Genomic DNA, 24,478 nt, shown 5'->3' with positions numbered 1-24,478 from the left:
ATCACCAGCAATCAACTGCTAACCATAAAGTGGCCAGGAAAGCACATTAGAACCAGGTTCAAGAGCTCAGAGAAGCTCCTCTCCTCTGTAAGATTCCTTGCACTACAACTCCAGACAATGAGAGCATCAGCTGGAAGTCTGGGAGCGCTGGATCAGTCAAGAAGGTCAAAGACAAGGATCAAAGGGACACGCCATTGTTATCCTTGCCAGACACCCCTGGAATAAGGGCAGGGAGAGCTACAGGTACACCAGCTGTGCAGGCAGCCGTCAGAGGGAAGGGAGGAGCTTTTCTGGATCAAATGTGTCAAGCAGGCCCTGAGGAACAGACGTAGAGCTGCAGACAATGGCAGCCCTCCAAAGCAGGCGAACAGGCAGAAGCCGAAGAAGAAAAGGCAGAGAAAGCCAGTGGCCATGTGTGGATCTTCTCAGTTACTCTTCAATGCAGTGTGAGCTGCTTAATCCTCTCTTCCTCCTTTTGAAGTGAAAGATAATCAAATGACAACGAAAGACTTGTATTTATTTTTAATTAACAGAAAATCATTGTATTTGGACATTCATATAAAAACAATATAGGACAGAAGTCACCATTGGAGTGTTACTTGAAATAGCAACTAAAAACACTATTTTAGAGAGGCCTATAAATGGAATTGTTAAACTCTGAAAGACAAAGTAAACTGTACATGAGTACTTTAGAAGAAGTGACTTGATAAGATGGTACATTTTAAAGGAGTGAAAGAATGCTCTTTCCAGGTTCTCCTATAAGGGTAATATCAGTGTAGTGCCTTTATCCATAGTACAACCATTTATTTTGAGTTATGTGCCTTTAAAAAACAATACTGCTGAATATTCAATGCATAGACTACCTAGCATAGGTAAGAAAGAAAACTGAAATGAGTAGAACAAGAAAAATCCCACATTTTATACCACATGAGATAGATTTCTTCTCACAGCCATTAGGATTACCTGTGAAAATCAAGCCATAACCTGAGTTCATTTTCCTCATCATGTCCTAACAAACACCAGTGTGGGCGATCAGAATTTGCCACCCCAAAAATGTGTCTCTTTGGCTTGATGATTTTTAAGGACAAAAGACTCTGAAAGAAACTTTGACCTTCTCCATAACTGCCTAAAAGAATTTAAGATAGAAGGTCTGTCCCCAGGACAGGCCACCACCGCAGATAACTCTGGGATTGATAGACTGGGATGATCCTTGCTAAGCCCATTTTTATCAAAGTTCTCTCTCTTGGGTCACATTGTCTATAGATGGCCCAGCACACATTTGTTTATCAAACATTTGCTTTTCCATCTCCATGCAAATTGCCTTCCTCCCTTTGAAATCCCAAACCACTATCCCCAACATCCTCTTTGTCTTTATCTGAAGATGGTATTTAAGGTGGCAGCTTCAGCCATTCCGGCAAGTTACTCGGTTTTCCTGGGTTTCTCTCATGTGTGCATGTTATTAAACTTTATTTGATATTCTCCTGTTATTCTGCCTCATGTCAATTTAATTCTTACACCATCCGGAAGGACCTAGAGGGTAGAGGAATAGATCTTCCTTCCCTGGAACAGGACTTTGTTTTTCATTAAATAGAATTTATGATATATTTAATTCTGAATCGCATTGGGCTGGGCATTATTTTAAACAAGGCAAACAGGAATAGTTCATACATTTTGGAAGCTTATAGATTAAAATGGATAATGACAAAAAACAAGTGTAAAAAACATGCATGTATAAAACACACCTACTAGTAAGTATCTAGGCAACATGAGAATATACTAAACTAAATTATTTCCAGTGCTTTTAACACAATACAATAGAAAGGATTTTCAAAAATGTCTTTAGCCATCTGGTTAGGCAAGATACAAATGCTCTGTAGAAACCTACAGCTCAGGCTGGAGTAGGGGGAAGAAAACTTTAGCCTGGGCAGGTTGAAACACTGGAACAGAGTTCACACAAACAGCAGAGCCTCTAAATAGCAAAGAGTCCTTATCTGTAGAGATACACAGATGAAATTACATGATGTCTGGCATTTTCTTCAAAATAATCCAAAAGTGAGGGGAATAGGTAGGACTTACAAATGAAACCAGATTGGTTATGAGTCAACAATTGTTGAAGCTGGGTTATGGCTTCATGGGGGGTTATTATACTATTCTCTCTACTTTTGTATATGTTTGAAATTTTCCAAAATAAAGTTTTTTTAAGAACTACAGGATAAAAAGAAAAACCATCAATTGTGTAAATTTGAAGCAAAACCAACAGAAGATGAGAATCTAAAATGTTTCAAGAACTCATAAATCATTAAGCGAAAGATAAAGAAACCAATTGAAAAATGGACAAAAGCCAGTAAATGAGTATTTTATGAAAGAATAAAAAATGGCAAACAAAATATCAAAAGATATTTAGCCTCACTAAGTAAGCAGGAAAATGCAAATTACAACAAAAATGAGATACTTTATACACCACGATAGGTTATGGTATATTGTTACACCAACATCCAAGAATCTTATACCAACAAAATTTTACTTCTCACTCACACTAAATGTCCACTGTAGGTCAAGTGGGAGGCTCTGTTCATCATACTCACTTATGTTCCCAGAGTTACACAGCGGTCACTTCCTGAATATTGTAGGTCTCTTTTCCAGAGAGCCATGGAGGTGTTTGCATCAGCAATTAATTACTCCAGCCTGGAAATGGCACACATCTCTTCACTACTCATTGCTCAGTACACGGCACCGGAACTCACACAACCACGAGGGACCAGGAAGTGCAGCTCCTCCCACCATTTGCTTGGAAGGAGGGATGACTGGAAATGTTTGGGGAAACCAAATGACTTCCACAGATACCAATTATTTTTCCATCAGATTGGCAAAACTCTATAGTCTGAAAAAAATAAATACTGGTGAAAACGTTAAGCAAGAGAAACTGTTATACACTGTAGACTGAAGAGTAAATTGAGATAACCACTTTAGAAAACAAGTTAAAATTTCTTAGCAAAGTTGAAAATCCATGTAGTCTTCAAGTCAGCAATAACACTCCAAGATATACACCTTAGAGAGACTTTTGCATATGTGCACCAAAGACATATTCAAATATGCTCACGGCAACACTGTAAACAAACAAAAACTGAAACAGCTCTCACATCCACAAACAGTAAAATAGATAATTTTTTGAATATTTATTTAATGAAATACTAATCAGTATAGAAAATGAACAAAAGAAACACACGTTTATTTGGTTGAATTTCAAAAACATCATATTGAGTGAAAAAAGTATGTCAAGAATATGGTGTTTTGGCAAAGGTCTAAGCAGTTAAAATTAATATATTGTTTTAGAAATACATACTAAAGCAAATAAATAATGTGTAATACAAAATTCAAGATAGAGGTAACTCTGAGTGGATTGGGAGAGAGGTATGATCAGAAACTGTTATAAGGTGCTAGTAATATTCTTTTTGGAATAATAAGCTGTTTGGAGTTTTAAATATGTGTTTATTTTATTATTATTCTTTAACTTGTACATATACATTATATATACTCATGTTTATCTGTGCATGCAAAAAAGCAGGGACGTACTTGTCATATTATGGAGAAAAACCGATCAATAGAAACAGAACAAAAAAATGACACAAACAGTAGAATTAGTAGTCAAGGACATTAAAGGAGCTATTAAAACTATATTCTGAATATTTAAGAAGGTAGAAGAAAGCATGAGCATGATGAGAGAGAAATTAAAAATATTAAAAAGAATAAATCAAACTTCTAGAGATGAAAAATATAATAAGTGATATGAAAAATCCACTAAATGAGATTAACAAATTAGACACAGCAGAAGAAAAGCTTAGTTCACTTGAAGACATAGCAATAGAAACTGCAAAGAATGAAACACAAAGAAAAAAAGACAAAAACCATGAACAGGGCATCAGCGGTCTATACATCAACACCAAGTGGTCTAACATAGGTATAATTGGAGTCCTGGGGGAGAGTGGAGAGGAGAGACAGAAAAATATTGTAATAAAAAATTCCTGAAATGTGTCCAAATTTGAAGAAAACTATAAACATATAGGTCCAAGAAGCTCAATGAACCACAAATAAAATTTTAAAAATGAAAAAATCTGTAATGCAATCATTATAATCAATTGCTGAAAACCAGTGAAAAAGAGAAAATCATAAAAGGAACCAGGACACTTTACATACAGAGGAATAAGGATAAGAATTACATTAGATTTCTTGTCAAAAACCATGCAAGCCTGAAGAGAGTGGAGTGAAGTCTTTAAAGTACTGGAAGAGGATATGGTCAACTTAGAATTCTTTACCCAGTGAAAATATCTTTCAAAAGCAAAGAATAAAGATTTTTCGATACATGCAAAAGATAAGAAAATACATCACCAGCAGATCAGCACTACCAGAAATATTGAAAAAAGCCCTTTAGAAGAAGAAAAAAATTACAAGATGAAAACTAAAAACTGCACTTCTAAGCAATCCATGGGTCAAAGCAGAAGTCCTATGAGGAATTAGAAAGTATTTTTAACTCAATGCAAATGAAAGCAAGATATATCAAAATTTGTAGTATATTGCTAAAGTAATATTGTAAAGGAAAAACACTCCTGTTTCTCCTTTGCTCTACTACAACACTCTACTCTTAACATACCTCACTTCTGGTCACCAAATATGTGGAGTTTTTTCCCACACCAAGCAATTCTCACACAGCAGCAGGAGGTCCTATAATTTAACTCAATTTTGACACTGTCTGCCTGGAGATAGTGTCAGATTCCACACGTTAACAGCTCAGTCCCATAAGACTTCTCCCACTTCAGACACCATTGGCAAGTCCAAGTGGTCACCTGCACTTCTGACAGATCAGCTATAAATTGGAGGTTCTCATGACCCCCTCCTGGGGTTTGATAATTTGCTAGAGCAGCTCACAGAACTCAGGGAAAACAGTTTACTTATTACATTACTGGTTTATTACAAAGGATATAACTCAGGAACAGCCATGTGGAAGAGCTGCATGGGGCAGGGTACGGGGAAGGGGTGCGGAGCTTCCATGCCCTCTTCAGACGCGTCTCCCTCCCAGGTCCTCCACGTGTTCACCGACCTGGAAGCTCTTTAAACCTCATACTTTTGGGATTTTTATGGAGGCTTCACTATGTAGGCATGTTTGATTCATCATTGGCCCTTGGTGATTAAGTCAATCTTCAGCCCCTCTCCACTACTGGGAGGTTGGGAGTGGGGCTGAAAGTTCAACCCTTTAATCACATGGTTGGTTCCCTTACGACCAGCCCCCATCCTTAGCGGTTCTCCAAAGGCCACCTCATTAACACAAACGCAGGTGTGGTTGAAAGGGGCTTGTTATGAATAACAAAAGACCTTTTATCACTCCTCTCACTTAGGAAATTCCAAAAGTTTTAGAAGCTCTGTTCAGGAATGGACACAAAGAGCAAATATATATTTCCTGTTCCAAATCACAATATCACAAATGTTTAGAGGGAAACTTATAGCATTAAACCCTTACATCAGAAAAAAGCCTCTCATCACTAACCTAAGCTTCCGCCTTAAGGAACCAGAGAAAGAACAAATTAAACTCAAAGTAAGCAGAGGAAAGGAAACAATACAGATGATAGGAGAAGAACAGAAAATGAAGTAGGAAACAAACAAAAAATAGAGAATATTATTGGAATCAAATGCTGGTTATTTGAGATCAATGAGAGTGATCAATCTTTAGTTAGACTGATCAAGAAAAAAAAGAGAAGATGCAAATTACCAAGGATAGGGATGAGAAGGGGGACACCACTCCAAAGGTTGTTGACGTGAAAAGGATGAGGGAATATTATGAACAACTTTTACCGATATATTTGACAAGTGAGATGACATAGACAAAGTCTTTGAAAGAAATCGTCGTCTAAAGACCACTCAAGAAGAAACAGATAATCTGAATAGCTCTGTCTTAGCCTGCTCAGGCTGCCATAACAAAATACTATAGGCCGGGTGGCTTAAGCAACTGAAATTCATTTTCACGCAGTTCTGAATACTGGAAGTCCAAGATCAAGGTGCCAGCAGGTGAGTGTCTGTGAGAGCTCCCTCTCGGAGCTACAGATGGGCACCTTCTCACTGTGTCCTCACATGGCAGACAGAGAAATGGCTCTCTTCCTCTTCTTACAAGGTCACAGTCCTAGCAGATTAGGGCCCTACCCTGATGACCTCATTTAACCTTAATAACTTCCTCAAGACCCTATTTCCAGATATCGTCACACTGGGGGGTTAAGGGCTTCAATATATGAATTTTGGGGACACCATTCAGTCCATAGCATCCTGCCACTAGGACGCCAAAATTCATGTCCTCATCACACACAAAATACATTCATTCCATCCCAACAGCCCCCAAAAGTCTTAACTTATTCCAGCATCAATGCTAAAGTTTAAAGTTTCTACTTCTCTAGGATGCAAATGCCTGACAGAGCTATTGCTGAGTTGTGCAGTAAATGTGCGTTTAATAAGGAACCGCCAGATTCCCAGGGTGGCTGCATCATTTTCCATTTCCACCAGCAATGTCTGAGAGATCTAGTTTTCCTGCACTCACGTCAACATTTGGTTTTATTAGTATTTTTTATTTTAGCTATTCTAATAGGTGTGTAGTAATATCTCTTCGTGGTTTTAATTTGCATTTCCCTAATGGCCAGTGATGCTGAACAACTTTGTGCTTATTTGCCAACCCTATATCTTTGATGAAATATCTGTTCAACTCTTTTGTCCATTTTCGAATTAAATGTTTGTTTTCTCACTGCTGAGGTGGGAGAGGTCTTTATATATTCTACATATGAATCCTTTATAAGATATATGGTGTGCAAATATTTTCTCCCAGTGAGAGGCTTCTCTTTTTATCCTCTTGACAGGGTCTTTCACGGAGCAAAAGCTTTTCATTTTCAATGATCCGTTTTTAAACACAAATTGAATTAAATTAAAAATTCAGTAAAAAGGCCAGTCACATTAGGCAAATTTTAAGTACCCATGTGCAGCTTGTGGCTACCTATTGACCAGCACAGCTTAGAGGATAGGTGGATTTTGGCTGAGCATCTCTCCAGGTAAGGGACCAATATAAACAGAATCAGAAGCATGAATGGGTGAGGAAAGTTAAAGGAGAACGAACAGAGCTGATTGGGTGAAGTGTGAGATTCAGGACAAGAAGACGGGCTCTAGCTGGAAGGTCAGTTTTCTCTAGATTGGGAAAGATGCTGAATGCTAAGAAAAAGGTTGAAGCCTTATCTGGCAGTGTCTGTGGAGTCCTTGGGATTTCCTAAACAGGAGAAAGGTGTATTGCAGGCAGTGTTTTAGGAAGATCCATTGATAGCAAAGAGGACTGGAAAAATTGCAGCCATGCTCTCCCCTTCTTCCTCCTGTTTCCCTCTCTTTAATTTTCTCTGCACAAACTTGCAAGTGCTCAGCCATGACAGCCCAGTCAGGGCTAAAGTTGAAATCATTTCAGTTTTCCCCCTAATCTTGAGCACCTTAGCCTATCTTGTTAATCACAGATAAGGCAGAAAGAAGGTGTTTAAGATAATGTCTGGTAAGAAGTGCAAGAGCTTGTAGGTGTTATTGTACAGAAAACAAGTTTTTAAAAAATATGTTTCTATAAAAGAAATGTGAGAAAACTAAGTTAACAAATGCAACAAAAACTCAATGATAGAAGAGAGGCTCAAGGAAGTAAAGTCTTTTCTTAATATTATTGTGCCAAGATTGACAGACACTTATAGACAAAACTAGTCTATAATTTTTCACCTTGATTAAAAAATAGAAAAGACTACAGAGCTGATATCAATGATTAAGAGAGATCACTTGAATGTGATCAATAAGTCAGGAGATAGAGGTCTCAGAGCGGATTTGTTGGCTCAACAATCTCATTAAGAGCCCAGGTGACTTCAGTCCTTCCTCTCTGCCATCCTTAGTGTACGCGTGATGGCTTTGCCTCATGGTCACAAGATGGCTACCACAGCACCAGAAATCACATTCTCACATGACATCCCCCAAACTCAGAATCAAGGTGTTGGGATTTGCAGTGGGGATTGCTGCACTTCCCCTATCTGTTAGCATGGAGAATAATCTACCCTAAGCCTTCCACTAGAATTCTCATTACATTTCATTGACTAGGACTGGGTTACATGCCCACCTGTAGACCAGTCACTGGCAAAAGGGAAAAGGGTTGCTATAACTCATAAGGTCAAACATGCCTCAACTCCTAGCACACTGTTGCCCAAACTAAATTGAGATAGCAAATGGGGAGGGGAAGGACTGATGGATAAGCAAGTAAGCCTGTCTGCCACAGAGAAGTATACAAGAGTTGACAAGGAGAGACTCAGGGAGTAGGAGGAGCTTCATGGGACACTAGTCTAACTAATGTCAGAATGCTCTACTCATGTCTGCCTGCCGCCACCGAATGTCTGGCACCAACTTTGCACATTGTGGGTGCTCAATACACATTTTAGGATAACTGAATATAGAAGGTGGCAAACTGAGTAGAATTTAAACATGCAGAGATATTTATGAGGACTGAGAAATCACGATTCTAAGAAAGCGAGCCTTTCTTTACCAGAAAGCCAAAAGGAAACAACGTTTAGGGAGGCGAGGTAACAATGAAGCCTGGCTGTCCACCATTACCGTGTGCTGAGGGACAGGACATGTCCAGGTGGAAGAAGGTGACCATCAACGAGAAGAAGAAAAATGTGTGCACCTTCGACAGCACAAAGAATGCCATTTGGGGACAATTCATTAACTCCTACCACAAATATTTATTGAGAACCAACTATAAGTCAGGTCCTGTTCTGGACACTTGTAATACACAACAAAAATTTTCTGCTCCCATGAGCTTGCATTCTAGCGTAATAATGAGCGAATTACATAGTAAGTGACTGGTGATAAGTGCTATGGAAAATAAATAGAGTAAACGGGATCAGCAGTCCTGAGGTGGGCACGGGTGACAGGTTAAACAGGGTGGACAGGGACATCTCACTGAGAAGGTGACAACTGAGCGAAATCTTGAAGGAGAGCCCTGAGAACACTTGTGGGAAGAGTGTGTCTAACATTAGACACCCCATTTCTCTACTCTACAGAGGGCCTTTATGACTCGCACCTTCTCTGTCCCCAGCCCTCTAAAATCTGGGCCTCCCAGCCCTTCCTTGAGATGTCTCGATGAGTCAGGGAAGTGAGCCACTGCTTCTGTTCGAAACCAAGTTGGGGCCTCTACATGCCCGTTTCTACTGTTCCCATTGATACGGTTTCATATTTCTTTCCCGTTTCCCATTTGACATCTAGATGTAGTGCTCATTTTTAAGTAATTAAGGATGAATCCCCTTAATTTTATTATTGCTTGTTATTATCACACAAATGTGTCTTTTCTAGCTAATGTTTGTGAGAACCATAATGTAGACAGAGCCACGGGAATGATCAGTCCTTGACAAGTAAGCTGAATCAATGCACTGTGTTCAACATTTAGATAAGTTATAAATTCCTCAAAAATTTAGAAAGTATTTATTAAGTCATGATTCTACCTGATGTTCTCTAAGTGAGACTTTTCACTTACACAGGAAAGTATAATGGTCTTTTCTAGAGTCTTACACAATCCAGTTGTGCCACTTACTGGTCTGTGTGACTTTATGTAAACTCAATGGGCCTCAGTTTTCTTCTCCGTAAAATAAAGGGCTGGGTTGGCTTCTCTGTATGATCCCTTCCAGCTTCAAGATTCACTGACTCTAAAGAATCAGTTTCATCAAGCCACGCACAGATTTCACTCTCTGCTTCTTTGAAGGAGACATTTATTGTGGCCAAAACTGCATTTTCAAGAGTTGAATTAATAATTTTGAATTACCTTGCTTTCCAAACTGTTGGTCTTAAAGTAGCGATCACTGACAGTTTGTTTATATAAAATACAGATTCAGTGCATATCACCACACCATGGAACTCGGGATCAATGGTCCCTTGAGGACCAGGTGGGCTCTGTGACTTCAGGATGCTGCAGGGGTGAACTCTGACTCTGCCTCCAACCAGCTGTGGATCTTGGAAAAACCATTGCACCTCTTCTTTGCTCAGTTTCCTCTTCCGCCAACTGAGCGAGCCCAAGAGAATGATGCCCAAGGGCCATCTCAGGTCTAAATTCTGCGATGCCTGGATAAAGAAATCTGCTTGCAGAAGTCTGCAGGAAGCTCTTCTCACCGGCTCTGGGAGGGCTCCCTGCGCCCTGCAGCCCAGCAAGAGAAGGAAGCTCACAAATACTCAAGAGCCGCCTAATGACTTAATGGGCTTCAATATGGGCAGCTGGGTTTTAATTTTCTCTTACAGCACATTCCCTGGGGGTAAAGTGTACTTTCCAGAGAAATAATAACTGCATAGGATATTTTGGTTGCTGGAGGATATCTCATTTGGAAATCAGGTTTAAGTCACACGCCTCTGGTAGTTTTTACTATCAGAACAAAATAAAAGCCCCAAAGGAATGCTTATACTTCGAGTTTAAATGTTGGAACGTCAAAAGTATCTAAGAGTCAAGCATCTGTAAATATTTAAAATAGCGTGAAATCACAACTATTACTTCTGATAATCTCTTTTAAGTTTGAGTAGAAGCCAAACAGAACCAGCAAAATTCCGGAGAACAACTGTTAGCTGTATGGCCATGTCTAATCAATGAAATTATCATGGAGAGTTGGGAGAAATGCACAGACTGTCTGTGCAAGCACACAAGAGACTCTACACACGAGAAAGTGGGTCATGCAGAGGATGATGAAGAGTCCCTTTTCCCTCTCTGGTAAACTTCGACAGTAATGCTACCATGCGAAGACCAAGCTACACAGTACAATAAAGTCGGCCTTCCTGTCTGAATTTTCAGGATTTAGCTACCCCCACCCCTATACACATGCATCATAGCTTTACACATTCCTCTAGTTTTCTAAGATTATGGACCAGACATCATGTCATGCTTTATTCACATCATGTTATTTAATCTTCTCAAGAGCCCAAAAAAGTAGCAATTGTTGGCTCTATTACGTGATAGTGGAAACTGAGGTCCCAAGAGGTTGTATGTGTGCTGTGAACTGCTTTTCCTTCAGATGCCAAAGAACATTGAAGGAGGACAGTCCTTGATCATAGCCTTTCATTCATTCGTTCATTTATCCATCCATTCATTCATTCAGTTATACATTCATTCATTCAGGAACTCATTCTATTTTTAACATACTCCATTTTAAGGAAAGCTTCCTGTACATCCAGCCCAACTCCCCTTTTCATTCAGTTTTCAGTGGCGATGGGAACTCAGAGAAATGACTAGCTCAATTTGGTCTTTGCCTCCATTTTCTGATTACCCCTCCGTCTTGCCTTTTCCAGGTTGAATTATAAAATTTCCTTTCTGGTTCTCTTTGCAATCATTTTTAAAAGACATTTTCTCTTCTAGGGGGAATTGCAAACCAGAAACAGTATTTTCGTAGGGAAGAGTAAAACAGAAAGGTTACCACAGCGTTTTTACATTAGCACCATGACATTTCTAATAATCTACATAGAAGAATACTTTTTTTAGCACTCTAAGTGCCTCTTGAAAACCTCTGTGACATACTCGATAGCTACTGACTAATTTGTTCTGGCAGAAAAATGAGTTCAGTATTACTGAAAATATGTTTTCTATCACTAGATCTTATTCAGGTCATTGAGTGGCTTTTCACTGGTGGAAAGGAGTAGAATTTACCTTCAATGAAACATTACTGAGAAGAGAGAGAGAAATAACATTTTGACCTACTCCAACATTAGCAAAATGCAAATCATAGGCAATTTTCTATGAGGTGATATTTCAATAGTTTGCATTTCTGTAGTTGTGCATAGATCTGAATTTTTTTAAAGCAAGGTGAATGAAGAGCACGTGAAACAGACTGTGAATTAATAACTGTGAAAAACTAACTTTAAGCAGCTTTCAGCTTAGTGACTGAGATAATGCCATTTCTCTAGAGAAGTTCCAAATATAGAGGAATAATGGACAGCAGTTTACCACAAGCCGCGTAGCTCTCTAAACCAGCAGGGATGTTGAATGAGGGAGGATGTACAGTCCCCACATCAATTTTGGAAATTGATTAAGGATGCATAAGCGACAGGTTCCAATGGGTGTGGCAGGTGGGGAGGGGGAGGGTCACATCTCATTCTTTCTTTTCTTCCCTTGCACAGGTATGGGTGGGTAGCTGCGACGTAAACTGCAGATGTGAGTGATTAGGATGTTAAGCGGAAGAGAAGAGAGCTCTTCATTATTCTTTTGGAAATAAAGAGGGATAAAATTCAGCAATCATCAAGCCTTTTCATTTCCCTCCAATTTGTCAGCACAGTCAGGATGCTGGCTTCCTTTCCATAGGTGAGATTACTTCCTGCTGACACCAAGAAAGGGTAGGGTGGACAAATGTGTGAAGAAGAAAATTAAGCTCCAAGGGTTGCTTTTGTTTTGATGTTTGCAAGACGTCCTTTCTTGTGTTAAAATTAGATGTTTCAGCTACTGGCAGCCACAGGATTTTAATGTTGAGAACTCAGGGCAGCATTCTCTAGACAAATCCCCAGATGCATAAAACAACTGTCAGTTTTGATTAAAAATTATGACTTCTTGGACTTTGGGTTTAGCTATGCAGAACACAAAAATCTGAAAACTTAGCATAATGCCTTGTGTAAGCTAAGCCAGAGAGTAATAGTCACTTCCCTGCTAATGAAAAGCTCCCTGGTCAAAATCACACCAATAAGTGCATATTTAATTAGAGTTTATAGACATCTAAAGAGGAAAAATTCAAAGATTCTCTCATAGATGACCTCTATGAGAGAGGTTTTACCCTCAGATGCCTCAGGGCAAAATTTCCACCCAAATGAAATTGATCAGACAGGCTGGTTATTTAACAAGAGCATTGCGGTTAGACAGAACTTAGCTTTTTTTTCAGGGTTAGAACTTTATATAGATTTTGGAGGTGGGTCAGTGGCACAGAGGCTTAGATTTAGAATTTGCTAATTAAAATGTAGCCTTCATACCAATTTCAGAGAAGTAAGTAACAAGCTTAATCCATGACATTTAATCACTGAGATTTGTTTTGACATTTTTAGAACAAGAAACCTAATACTGAGATGTGATTACTTTGCCACAGATTTGCAAGGAAGGTGACACATCACATGAGAATTTACAAACAGAAGAAAACATGGACTAGCCTGGTGGAGGAAGGGAAGATAGAAAAGATCTCAACGTCAAAAAACTCAAAGCAAACACATGATTTTCAAATAGCCTACTTCTGAGGTCTAGGAATAACCTTGTTCACATTGTTTAAACTTTCCTCCATCTCATCACGCTTCACTGTTCTACCCCGGGGCCCTCTTTAGATGTAAAGGGAGAAAAAACAAGGTTGAATGTGAAAGTTTTCTAACCAATAGCCAAAGGGTGAATGCTTGATCCTCTCTGTAGGACTATGTGGTCTCCTTTGGACTCGCAGCTCAGGGGTTACTGCCGAGCTCTCAGAGCCTGACAGGATGCTCTAATACTGTCTGGACATGGACAGAGGATATTTAAGAAATGTCCTCTCCAGCTGCCCTGTACCCTATAAGAAATCCATCACAAAGACGAGATTTGTCAATTGGCCCCTTCAGCCAGCCTAATCTCCCGGGTCCCAGTCCTTCTGGACTGTCCACTGCTGACCTTGTTAAAGGGACAGGATTTGGAAACAGGGAATCTGAGTGATGACATGAATAACCCAATTTTATGTTTTAAGCTTCTGAATGAAGGCTACTAGACATAGATGTGAAAGAATGGGGGTTTTGGTATCAGATAGACCTAAGTTTGAATCTTGATTCTGACACTTAGTACCCCTTGACCTTGGACAAATTATCCAACATCTCTGTTCTTCAGTTACTTCCATTATAAAATGGAGAAAATGATACTTACCATTTAGGGTTTCGGTGAGGTTTAAATGAGAGAATGTGTGCGATACACTTAGCTGGCTTTTAGCTAACAGTAAGGGCTCAATATCTTTTTAAATTCCTTTCTCCTCTGGTCCTTATCTTCCCTTCCAGCTTTGGAAAGAGATTTATTTTTTTGATCATTCCTTTTTACCTAGGTTGCTAAAATGTATTTGTTTTCTCCGAAATGGTCTAAACCAAGTTAAGATGATAGCAATAGCACTTTATATATTGGTCAGGTGTGTACTGTTTCATGATACCTAGAGTATAAGAACTGTCATATGTTTTGATATTTTTGAAAAAGAATCCAATTTGAGCTCACACTTGCTGAGTTTGGCAAGAAGTCCAAAATCGATCAGGTTAGGTGGTTGGGGGGAGGGATGGGGACTGCCCCTTTTCCCATTTAGATCCTACAAATACGCTAGGAGCTTATTCCTTGTATGTGAATGGCAAGGGGCCTGATCTTCGATTCACAATCTCCCTTGCCTTTATCACTGCATCACTTACTCAGCGCAGCTGACTGGTACTCCTCACCTGTCTGTTGGCATCCTGCCCCAGGCAGATTACAGAGATGCCCCTCATAGCAACCCTTATCATGGAGCACAGGGACATTCTCAGAGGCTCCCAGGGCTCCTTGTTGGGTTGAACTTCTCCTGACACCCACACAGCCATTCCTATACCAGATCATATGGCTGCAGAGGTTCTATCACTGAGAAATCTACCACCTCCCCAGGTGTAATAGTCAGAATAAAATAGGTTATGATGTGGTAACAACCAGGTCTCAAATATTAGTAGCTTAAATCAACAAACTATTTCTTTACAAGCCTGCCTCTTTCTTGGGAGACCTGGGGCAACAGTATGAATGGAGATGCATGTACCATATGTCTAATTATTTAAAAGTTATAAACCAAGGTAATTAACTATTAAATGAAATATGTTCTACCCTCTTGACTTGAGAATATGCCTTTATAACAACTTGGAAACCCAGATTTGAGTTTAGAATTCTGAGACTCCCATGTTGGAACACAGTGGTGTAGGGCAAGACAGCCTTTTAGCCTGTTCTGCTCCTGGATACCCTGGTCTCTACATCCAAGCTCTGTAACATGCCCTTGGACATCCCCCAGGTGGAGGATGAATCCAAGGAAGAGTAGCGTGCAGGCTCTGGGAGCAGACTTGTAGACATTTGGGCAAGGAATTCTGAGGGCCCTGTTATTCAAACCATGGAGGCAAATTTGCAAGCAGAGAATCCACAAATAATGAGGATTGACTGTACTCTGTTTTGGTTTGTTTGCTTGTTTTTGTCAAAAACTTCCTGAGAGTAATTAACAATTGGGCACACAGAAAGAGTAGAAGTGGGGTTATCAATTCTTTTGAACATCCTGGTGCAAAGAAGCCCAGAGTTTAAGAATTCAGTGTTGAGCTTTTTTGAGGAGAAGGGATAATTCCTTTTCTGTTCTTTTCACTGACAGATCTCTGTGTGGGGTGGAGGGAAACCAACTAAGCAATGGTAATTCACACCAGATTGCTGATCACTGTGCCACACGGGACACGCACTGTATAATTCGCCAAGTGCATTGATACCACTCAGCTCACTTAGTCATCACCACCCTCAGGGGTCAGGAGGGTTGTAAGGGTAGATGGAGTAGATGAGTTGTTATAACCTCCATTTTCAGAGGATGAAACCCAGGTTGAGAGAAAGGCTGTAGCCAGGGACAGAGAATAGAAAAGGAAGAGACCTAGGGACTGGTGTTCTAGGGCATTCTCTCTTCCCAACTGTTGTGTGCTTCTGGAGTGTAACCATCTCAGATTCAAGGGAGAGTCCTTTAAACCCATCGCAGTCAGCCAGGCAGGAGGGTCTGAGCAGTTTAGCCTGAACGCCCACCCATAAAAAGCAACGCATGGTTTCTATGTAACAGCTTAAGCATTCCTGAAACTGGCAGAGAGTTAGCCATCGATGATTAAGTAGCTGGGAACTAAAAGTTTTTTTTTCCTTTTTACAATTACTGATTATAGCTTTTAGCTGTTTAACCCACCCATCATTAACTGTGCTGTTGAGGCAATATGCTATCTGACTCCCACTAGGCTCCTATAGATAACATCTCCTTGGAGCCTGGGTCACCATGGTAATGGGTGTGTGAGCTGTTTTTCAGGAATTAGAACTCTGTCCACTCCAGGCCGGTTGAGATCACCAACTCATCAACCGGGCCAGCGCAGATGTCCCATAGGCAACCTTTTGACGTCAAGAGGCTAAAAACTCCACCCTCAGATCATGCTCACGCTGCCATTTTGTGAACATGGGTCCTATGAAGAGGCATGAAGTCTGACTACGCTTGCGTAGATCATCAATTACCTCACCTCTCCTCCCTTCCAATCACCTCTCTCCGCATTGCAGACCACCTTGCTCCCTATCCCATAAATATCCCTGAGTCCCTATTTTCAAGGAAGCGAATTTGAGGCTCATGCTCTCTTCCCCGCATGGCTGCCTTGTGATTAAACCCTTTCTCTGCTGCAATCTCGTTGTCTCAGTGTTTAGCTTTCTGGGCAGCAGGCAAAACTAACCTGAAGCAGTAACAATCCTGCCAAGGACTGCCCTTCACCCATTTTATTTGTATTCCCTTATTTGGTGATGTTACATAGTTCCTGAGATTCTTGAAAGCCCTCAAGAGTTTATAGAACCAGAAAAGTAGAGAGTCACTTTTCTCGGTCAGCTCAGCTTTGAACCATGAAATTAATCATAAGCACAATATTTTATTAGTAAGTAGAGCACCTGGGCTAGCCACCACTTGCATTACAAGAAAATAAAATAAAACATGAAAGAAAAAGAGGAGACACTACAAGCATAAGTAGAAACACTACTTAATGTCTTTGATCTCTGTTAATCATTTGTAAATTTCTTGCCTTCAACAAATGAATGACCTGTTTCATTCAATTTCATTAAATCTTCTGATCAGCCCTGTAGCACTGTCCTTTTTCCATACACGAGAATGCCAAGGTTTAGAGAGGTTAATTAACATGCAAAGGTCACACTAATAATGAGGGGCTGAGCTGGGATTCAAATCCCCATCAGTCTATTCCTAAAGCCATGCTGTGCCCTTAATCAGATCCCGTACTGAGCGAACTGGCAGGGGCATCATAATATCAATATATACTCTGCAGGGCTGGTGTGCAGATTAAAGAGATGATATACACAAAAAGAGTTTGGCAAACCATGAAGCCCTGTTCATTGTGATTCTTCCTCATGGTTGTACACAGGACTGGCTCTGCTGTCCTGAGAGGCCCAGTCTATAATAATCCCATAATTCATACTTAATCCACCAAAGTCTTGTTTGCCTGGCTTTCTCTATAGCCAAAGGGAAACTGAAAACATGCCTTTTGTAAGAAATCTTAACACCTGCTGCCAAAGGATGCCGGATCATCAGAGGAGAAGAAAGTCACTTACAAAAGACATAGATTAATTTGGACATTGTTTCCTTACATAAACCAAGCACAAGGAGGCAAGCGACCCAGGGAAGGATAATCATGCTGAGCATATAAGCACTTATTATAAATAATTACCACATAATTATCCACAACTTCCCTGAGTCTGGAGCCTGTGGCTGGTCTTAGAAGGTGGCCCTTCCTTACCAAGCGTGAGGAGACTGAAGCGCTTCCATAAGTTTATTAGGGCAGGCGTCTGTGTCTTATGGGGGGTCACCGCCATCTGGGCCTGCTTCTCAAACCTTACAGCCAAGGTGCGGAACAGCTCGGGGCTCTCTTCAGCTGAATCCATCTCCTCACGTCGTTTAATAGCACACTGCCTTTTTGCAAGTGTGTGAATGTGACACATCTGACTTCTTTTCTTAAGTGACGTGTTTATTGACCAAGTTAATACACTGGGCAGGCGGTGACATTCCCCTTTGTGGTGTGCCTCTAAGCTGTGTTTTCAAGCCTTGAGGTGGCCCCGTTGAAGATAGGTAACAACACTTAAAGGAGCAATGGCAGAAGCCTTGATGAGTGCAGGGAGAGACACAGACGCTTCCAAGAGGGGCATGGTGTCTTCAAGGTTAATCAAGTCCTCTTGTTTTCATTCCAAGTCTACATTTATCTTGTTGGCAGCAGCCGCAAACGTGAAATCAAATCTCCAAACTTAGACAATTGGAATTGTATTTACCTGCTTGAGACGTGTAAATAAGCTATTCTCTGTGTCTTCTTAATTGGAATATAACGCATACTGCAAAGCTCTGGCCATAGGTCAGTGAGGGGCACACTTTTTTGCGGTGCTCAGATAAAATGGAAAACGTGGGGGGAGAGGATTCAATTCTGTATCCTGGATGAGGCAGCCGAAAAGAATGACAGTCACAGGCCTGGAATCTCACAGATTGTCAGGATCATCATTATTATTGCTATAGCTACGTTTATTGAGCCTGTTCTATACGACAAGTACTTTATTTGCACTGTCTCATTTCACCCTTTTAATAACACTGTGATATAGCTAATATTATTTTCACCATGTATGGATGAGAAAAGTGAGATTAAGCAACTTGCTTGAGGCCACCAGATGGCAGGGTCTAGATTTGAGCCTGGGTCTGACTCACGCTCTGCCCTACCAGGGTTTAAGAAACCAGAACCTCCCTAGAATATGTAGGAACAGAGAACACAGGGCTTGGGGGAACCCTGAAATCATCTGGATGGATCAACCTGACAATCTGAAATCTTTGTTTTCAGAAAAGCCGATCAGAGAAGACTTAACCAATCTCTTTGCAAAGCCATTCATTTGTCCAACTTTGAGTACCAAGGATACAAGAAAGGGACCAAAAATATTATTTCTAGCAGTTTGAGTCTCCCCTGTAAGTTATATATATATATATATATATATTTTTTAAAGATTTTATTTTTTCCTTTTTCTCCCCAAAGCCCCCTGGTACATAGTTGTATATTCTTCGTTGTGTGTCCATCTAGTTGTGGCATGTGGGACGCTGCCCCAGCGTGGTTTGATGAGCAGTGTCATGTCCGCGCCCAGGATTCGAACCACTGAAACACTGGGCCGCCTGCAGCGGAGCGCGCGAACTTAACCGCTCGGCCACGGGGCCAGCCCCATGTAAGTTATATATTTTGATTCTTCAACTGTTAAGTTGATTGCCGTTATGGTCATTTGGGGAGAAATGTACAGAAACACTCCTTAAAGTATTAGAAATATTTGGCCACCTATGCCAAAATAGCCTAGTAAATAGCATAGAGAAGAAATACATTTGTCTCTAAGGACAGACCCCACCCAAATTATCTCTCCACGCTGCTGCCCAGGGTACCTGCAGAGTCTGGCTGGAAGCACGCCTGAGTGGCCTGAGAACAGAATTTGGTCCTGGGTTCACCAGATGTGCCTGTTCCAAAGCCACAGTCCAGTGGAGGATGGACGTTATGAAAGACAGGGCAAGCATTATTTAATGAAAATATAGAGACTCTTCCTTTGCTCACTCCATGTTTAGCTGTCACCAAATGCTCTCAATGCATCTAAACATCTTTCAAAGGTGCACCCTCCATCCCACAGGGACTGTAGTAGGTTGAATACTGTCCCCCTCAAAATTCATGCCCACCCAGAAACTCAGAATGTGACTTTATTGGGAAATAGGGTTTTTGCAGATGGAATTAGTTAAGATGAGGTCATAGTGGATTAGGTTGGGCCCTAAAGCCAATGACTGATGCCCTTATAGGGAGAGAAGAGGACATGCAGAGACACACAGAGAAAAAAGCCATGTAAAGATGCAGGCAGAGACTGGAGTGATGCAGCTACAAGGCAAGGAAGGCCAAGGATGTGTGGCAGCTGGAAGAGGCAAGGAAGGATTCTCCCCCGCAGCTCCAGGGAGGAGAGCAGCCCTGCCAACACCTTGATTTCAGACTGTTCCAGAACCGTGAGAAAATAAATTTCTGTTGTTTGAAGTCACCCAGTTTGTGGTAATTTGTTATGGCAGTTCTCAGAAATTAACATAGGGACTGCCACACACAGTTTTGCAGCGACAATTTTCCTATACTCCCCCAACTCAACTCCTCCCATAGGTGCTACCCCCACCCCCACCCTGCAACAATTACCTGGTCAGCAGACTTCTCTTCTTTGAACCTGGATAACCTTCCAAAGACCCTCTGATTCACTAATTCTGCTTTCCAGATTTTTTTTCCTAAGGAAATAATCAGATGCATTATAATTTTTTATCTGAAAATGTTTCCTAGTGCATTAATAATAAGGAAAAATTGGAAGCAACTCAAATGACCAAATGTTGGAAAATGGTTGAACAAACTATGGTATAGTCATACGATTGAACATTATGCAGCCATTAGTATTACGCTTTTGAAATAAGAATGTGTGAAAATAATTGGGATATATTGCTAACTGCTAAAAGAAGGATAAATAACTCCATATAATATGGATCCAATTTTGTTTCATCTCTGAGGACTCACAATGGGTTTGTTTTGTTTTGTTTTTGTTTTTTTTGGTGAGGAAGATTAGCCCTGAGCTAAGATCTGTGCCAATCTTCCTCTATTTTGTATGTGGGTTGCCCCACAGCATGGCTTGACAGTGGTGTAGGTCCACGTCTGGGATCTGAACCTGTAAACCTGGGCTGCCAAAGTGGAGCACACCACACTTAACCACTACGCCACAGGGCTGGCCCCAACAATGGGATTTTAACCTGATCTTTTTGTATATCCTCATATTTCTATAATGATCATGTATTATGCTCATAATAAAAACTAAGCAATACATCTTATTCAAAAAATTCAGAAGACTTCCATGAAGTGGCTTTCCAGCTATTTTGACCACATCTCATAGTAAGAAATACGATTTCCATTATAACTATAGGCAGTTGAATAATGGGCCCCCACCCCCCCAAGACATCCATGTCCTAATTCCAAACCTGTGAAGATAGTTTCTTTCCTTTTTTTCAAAATCTAACAGAACCTGGCACACCACAAACTCAAAGACAGGGTGCCCCAAATATGCTTTAAAGCTTCAAAAACTTCAGAAATATAAATGCTACAAACTTATAAAACTATCATTTGAAAGTTGACTTCTTTTGACTCTAAGTTTTAATTATTTTAATAGACGTTATTATAATTTTTTTTCTTTTAGTCAATGTATGTCATTTTTCACTCAGGGGAACTGAAACAAAAAGTTAAGATTAAAAAATGTGTCACTCAAAATTCACAAAATTCAGTAAGTGTAAAATACATTTAATTGAACTTTCAAATGATGTTCTTTTGTAAGTTGCAACGTTTATACCTCTGAAGTGATTAAAACGGCAGGAAAACTTTTGTGCCACCCTGTTTTTGAATAAGTATGCTAAAGTATGATTCATTTTATATTTACTTTGAAATTTAGTTTGGTTTTCATTTAAGTGGCTCCATTTGGGGCACAGGTATTCCTTGGCCAGTGGCTCTCCTTGTGCTCAGGCCAAAGGGGCTTTGCCCAGGGGCCACACTTTAGAAGGCCCTCCTCTGGCCTTGGCTGGCTGTACTCCTCCTCATAGGGTGAGGGGTCTGTGGGGCTAAGTTTATTGTACCTCCTGCCCCCAAATCCACACCTCCCCAAACCTTGTTCTGAATGTCCAGGATCCCCAGATTGCCTCCTCAAATGGCACTGAGCCTGCTTCAAGGGCCTGCACACCAGCAGCAGTGCCGTCTGCCAACATCCACACTCCCGTGGGTGAACAGCACTGCAACTGGTGTGCACACTTTCAGGCCCAAGAAGTGGCCAGAGGCATGGCTGCTGCTGGGGAGGTGCCCTGAGCTTCCATATTGGAGTTGGAACTTAGGGAAGAGAGGAGGTGGCTGCAGAGCAGGGCTGGAAACCAGCGCTGCCTGCACCACCACATTTAGCTGCAGACCATCAAGGAGCTTGAGCCTTGCTTTTCAGGTCATTCTGAAGGTATATTTGTCAAGGTAGGGAGGGTGAACCTATTTTATTTGATAGTTTGTTAAGGGTGGGCTGACCTTGGTCTTAAAGTAAAATTTTTTTTCCCCACCAACGAATTTTTCCCCATAAAGAAATAAGTGGGTGGGAGGTACTTCCACGCGTGATCTCCGACAGGAAATAGTGATGCCGCAGTCACCCAGCACACACTCTGGGCCAGAGGACTCACAGGGAGCTTCCCATTTAGTCCTCAGTACAACCCAATAGAGTGGGTACTTAAGAGAGAACTGACACTCAGTGACATTAAGTAATTTGTTCCAGGTCACAAAGTTAGGGCTACAGACAGCCTTAGTTGCACAACAAACCACCCACCACAGAAGTGGTTTAATAGAATGATTTGGGTTTTTTCCCCTGATCAGTGGGCTGGTGGGGCCATTCTGCTGCTGGTTCCACCTGGACTCGCTCATGCAACTGCAGTCAGCTGGAGGGCTGGCTGAGCCGGAGGGTCCCAATGGCTTCTCTCGCTTCTCTCCAGTTGGTTCTGCAGTGTTTGGCATGTGTCAGTTCTCCTGCACGTGACCTCTCACTCTCCGGAAGCCACATTGGTTTCTTGGCATGATGGTCACGGGGCAGCAGTTTCAAAGCAGAACCTACAGGGTTTTTGATTCCTGGGATGGAACTGGCACTTGCCCACGTTCTAATGGTCAAAACCAGTCGCAAAGCCAGCCCGTATTAAAAGAGAGGGAAAACCAGACTCTACATCTTGATGGGAGAAGCAGCCAAGTGGCCTTGCCAAGGAGCATGGTGACCTTGTTGTGGTCATCTTTAAACATAATGAATCAGAGCTAGTACTAAGTAGCAGAGCCAGGATTCAAAGCTCAATGGCCTGACTGGGGTGCTCTAAACAACTGTGCCACCTCTGAGCCACAGGACACTGGGGGACATAGACAAGGGAATGACGACATTCCTGCAGTTGTCTTATCTCCTCACTCTTGCAATCTCCTTATCTTTTTAGTCTCCGGCTGCCTCCCACGTCTAGCCCAGAGCCCAGCCCCTGGTGGTGGTTAATAATACAGACTCAGGTCACTGACAAGAGATGTGACCCTGAATGGGGTACTTACCCTCTCTAAGACTCAGCTTCCCGCCTGCAGAATGGGGATAATTACATTACAGAACACATCAGTTTGCTGTAAGATTCTTATGTAATAATGCAGAGACAGCGCTTGACACAAGGTTGGCCTCTGTGCGCTCTCAGTGGTAGTGTGATGGGAATGAGAACTATGGATGAGTGCATGTGGGCTTTTTAAACAGTGGGAGTAAAACACCACTCGGTTTCCAGATGCAAGCACTGGTATGGGGAAATACTTTCAACAGCGCTGAAATTCTAAGATCGCAGCTTAAAAAAAGTGGGAGAAAAAAAATCAAAACCAACCAACCAACCAGAGTTGCACCGCAGCCTATCCCTCTCTCTTAATTTTTAAGATTGCAGCCTGGGACCGCTTGCTTCTTCCAAGATGGGAACTGCTGACCGGGCGTGGCCAAGTCTCCGGGAGCGGGGGGGTGGGGCCATACCTTTGGTCTGGGTCACGTGTCGCCGAGAGGAGCGCTCTAAAGCTCGCGGTCTGCAGGGTACTCGTGACTGGCAGGGTCGAGGAGAACGGCCGCCTCCCTTCTCCCCGACTTGGGCGTCTCTGTGGGCACCGGGTCTGCGCGCACTGAGAGGCCGGGCGGGGCGCTGCCTGCGTAAGTGCCCGGGTCGGCTGGGGTCGTGCCGGCGCGGCGGGCGAGTCCCCTCTCATTCCCCGGACGCCGGGAGCGCAGGGCGGGTGGTCTCTGCAGCCCTCTGCACCAAGGAGGAAGAAAGCACCGTGGGGGGGAATATTGGGGTCTCGTGGTCTTGGCCGGCTAGGAGTTTCCAGGTTGGGGTCTTGGGGATGCCATCGTCTCTGGGTGCGCGCAGCCCGCGAACACTCCCGACAGCTCCAAGGCGGTCGCACTTGGGCTTTTTCCAGACCAGGAGGCGCCTCCAAGTCCCTCCAGGAGCCCGTCCAGGGCAGTGAGAAGCCGCGGGGTCCTCCCTTACTCTCGGTGCGGGGGATGGGGGCGGACGCATGTTCCCTTCCGCCTCCAGCACGTCTCTTTGGGATGTTTTGATTTCGTGGGTGCTGTGGAGGAGTGGACGCGGAAAATGCCTTCGATTTGAGCGTGCCCCACAAATGGAGATTCGGCTTGAGCGAAGGAAGGAAAGCACACCAGAAGGACTGTTGTTCCTGGCTTGTAGGATTAGGAGAAAACCAGGGTCTCCGGACAGGTGGAAGCAGCTCTCTGCCAAGTGGATTCGGTCCTTGCAGGGGAAGTCATAGGAGCCAGGGGGACACGTAGAGACGCTGTGTGAAATGGAAACATCCATTACCTTCAGGTCAGCTAGGTGTCATCGAGAAAAATGGGCTTTGGCATATTCGAGTCCCAGCTCTGCCTTTTGCTAGTTGGTGACCTTGAGCAAATTGTTTAAGCTTGCTAAGCCCTCAGTCTCCCCATTTGAAAGACACTTGTCTTTTCCGCTTCCCCTTAAATGTACAACTACTTTTTACTTTTTTTAGTGTGGGATGAGTAAGAACAGAGAGGTAAGGGGAAAAAAACCCAATGAGAATGTATTTTACT

At 42.0% G+C, this 24,478-nt stretch overlaps 1 protein-coding gene and 1 long non-coding RNA gene across 2 annotated transcripts in view; one reads left to right on the top strand and one right to left on the bottom strand.

Annotated features, from left to right (window-relative positions):
- Positions 1-507: 507 nt before the first annotated feature.
- LOC111773206 (uncharacterized) lies at positions 508-23,534 on the bottom strand. Its single transcript, XR_002807496.2, has 3 exons — positions 23,390-23,534; positions 20,002-20,087; positions 508-2,881 (listed from the first exon to the last, which is right to left on the bottom strand). It is a non-coding gene; the product is annotated as an uncharacterized lncRNA (long non-coding RNA).
- Positions 23,326-24,478, top strand: part of CPVL (carboxypeptidase vitellogenic like) — a 136,751-nt gene continuing 135,598 nt past the window's right edge. The window contains exon 1 of the mRNA XM_001500152.5: positions 23,326-23,560. Within this exon, the coding sequence (XP_001500202.2) occupies positions 23,332-23,560 (229 nt within the window). The 5' untranslated portion in view covers positions 23,326-23,331. The remainder of the gene's footprint in view (positions 23,561-24,478) is intronic.

This window comes from Equus caballus, chromosome 4 (genome assembly GCF_041296265.1).
Source record: "Equus caballus isolate H_3958 breed thoroughbred chromosome 4, TB-T2T, whole genome shotgun sequence".
Taxonomy (NCBI): domain Eukaryota; kingdom Metazoa; phylum Chordata; class Mammalia; order Perissodactyla; family Equidae; genus Equus; species Equus caballus.
Note: the sequence above shows the minus strand (reverse complement) of the source record. Positions and strands in the feature narration are given on the sequence as shown.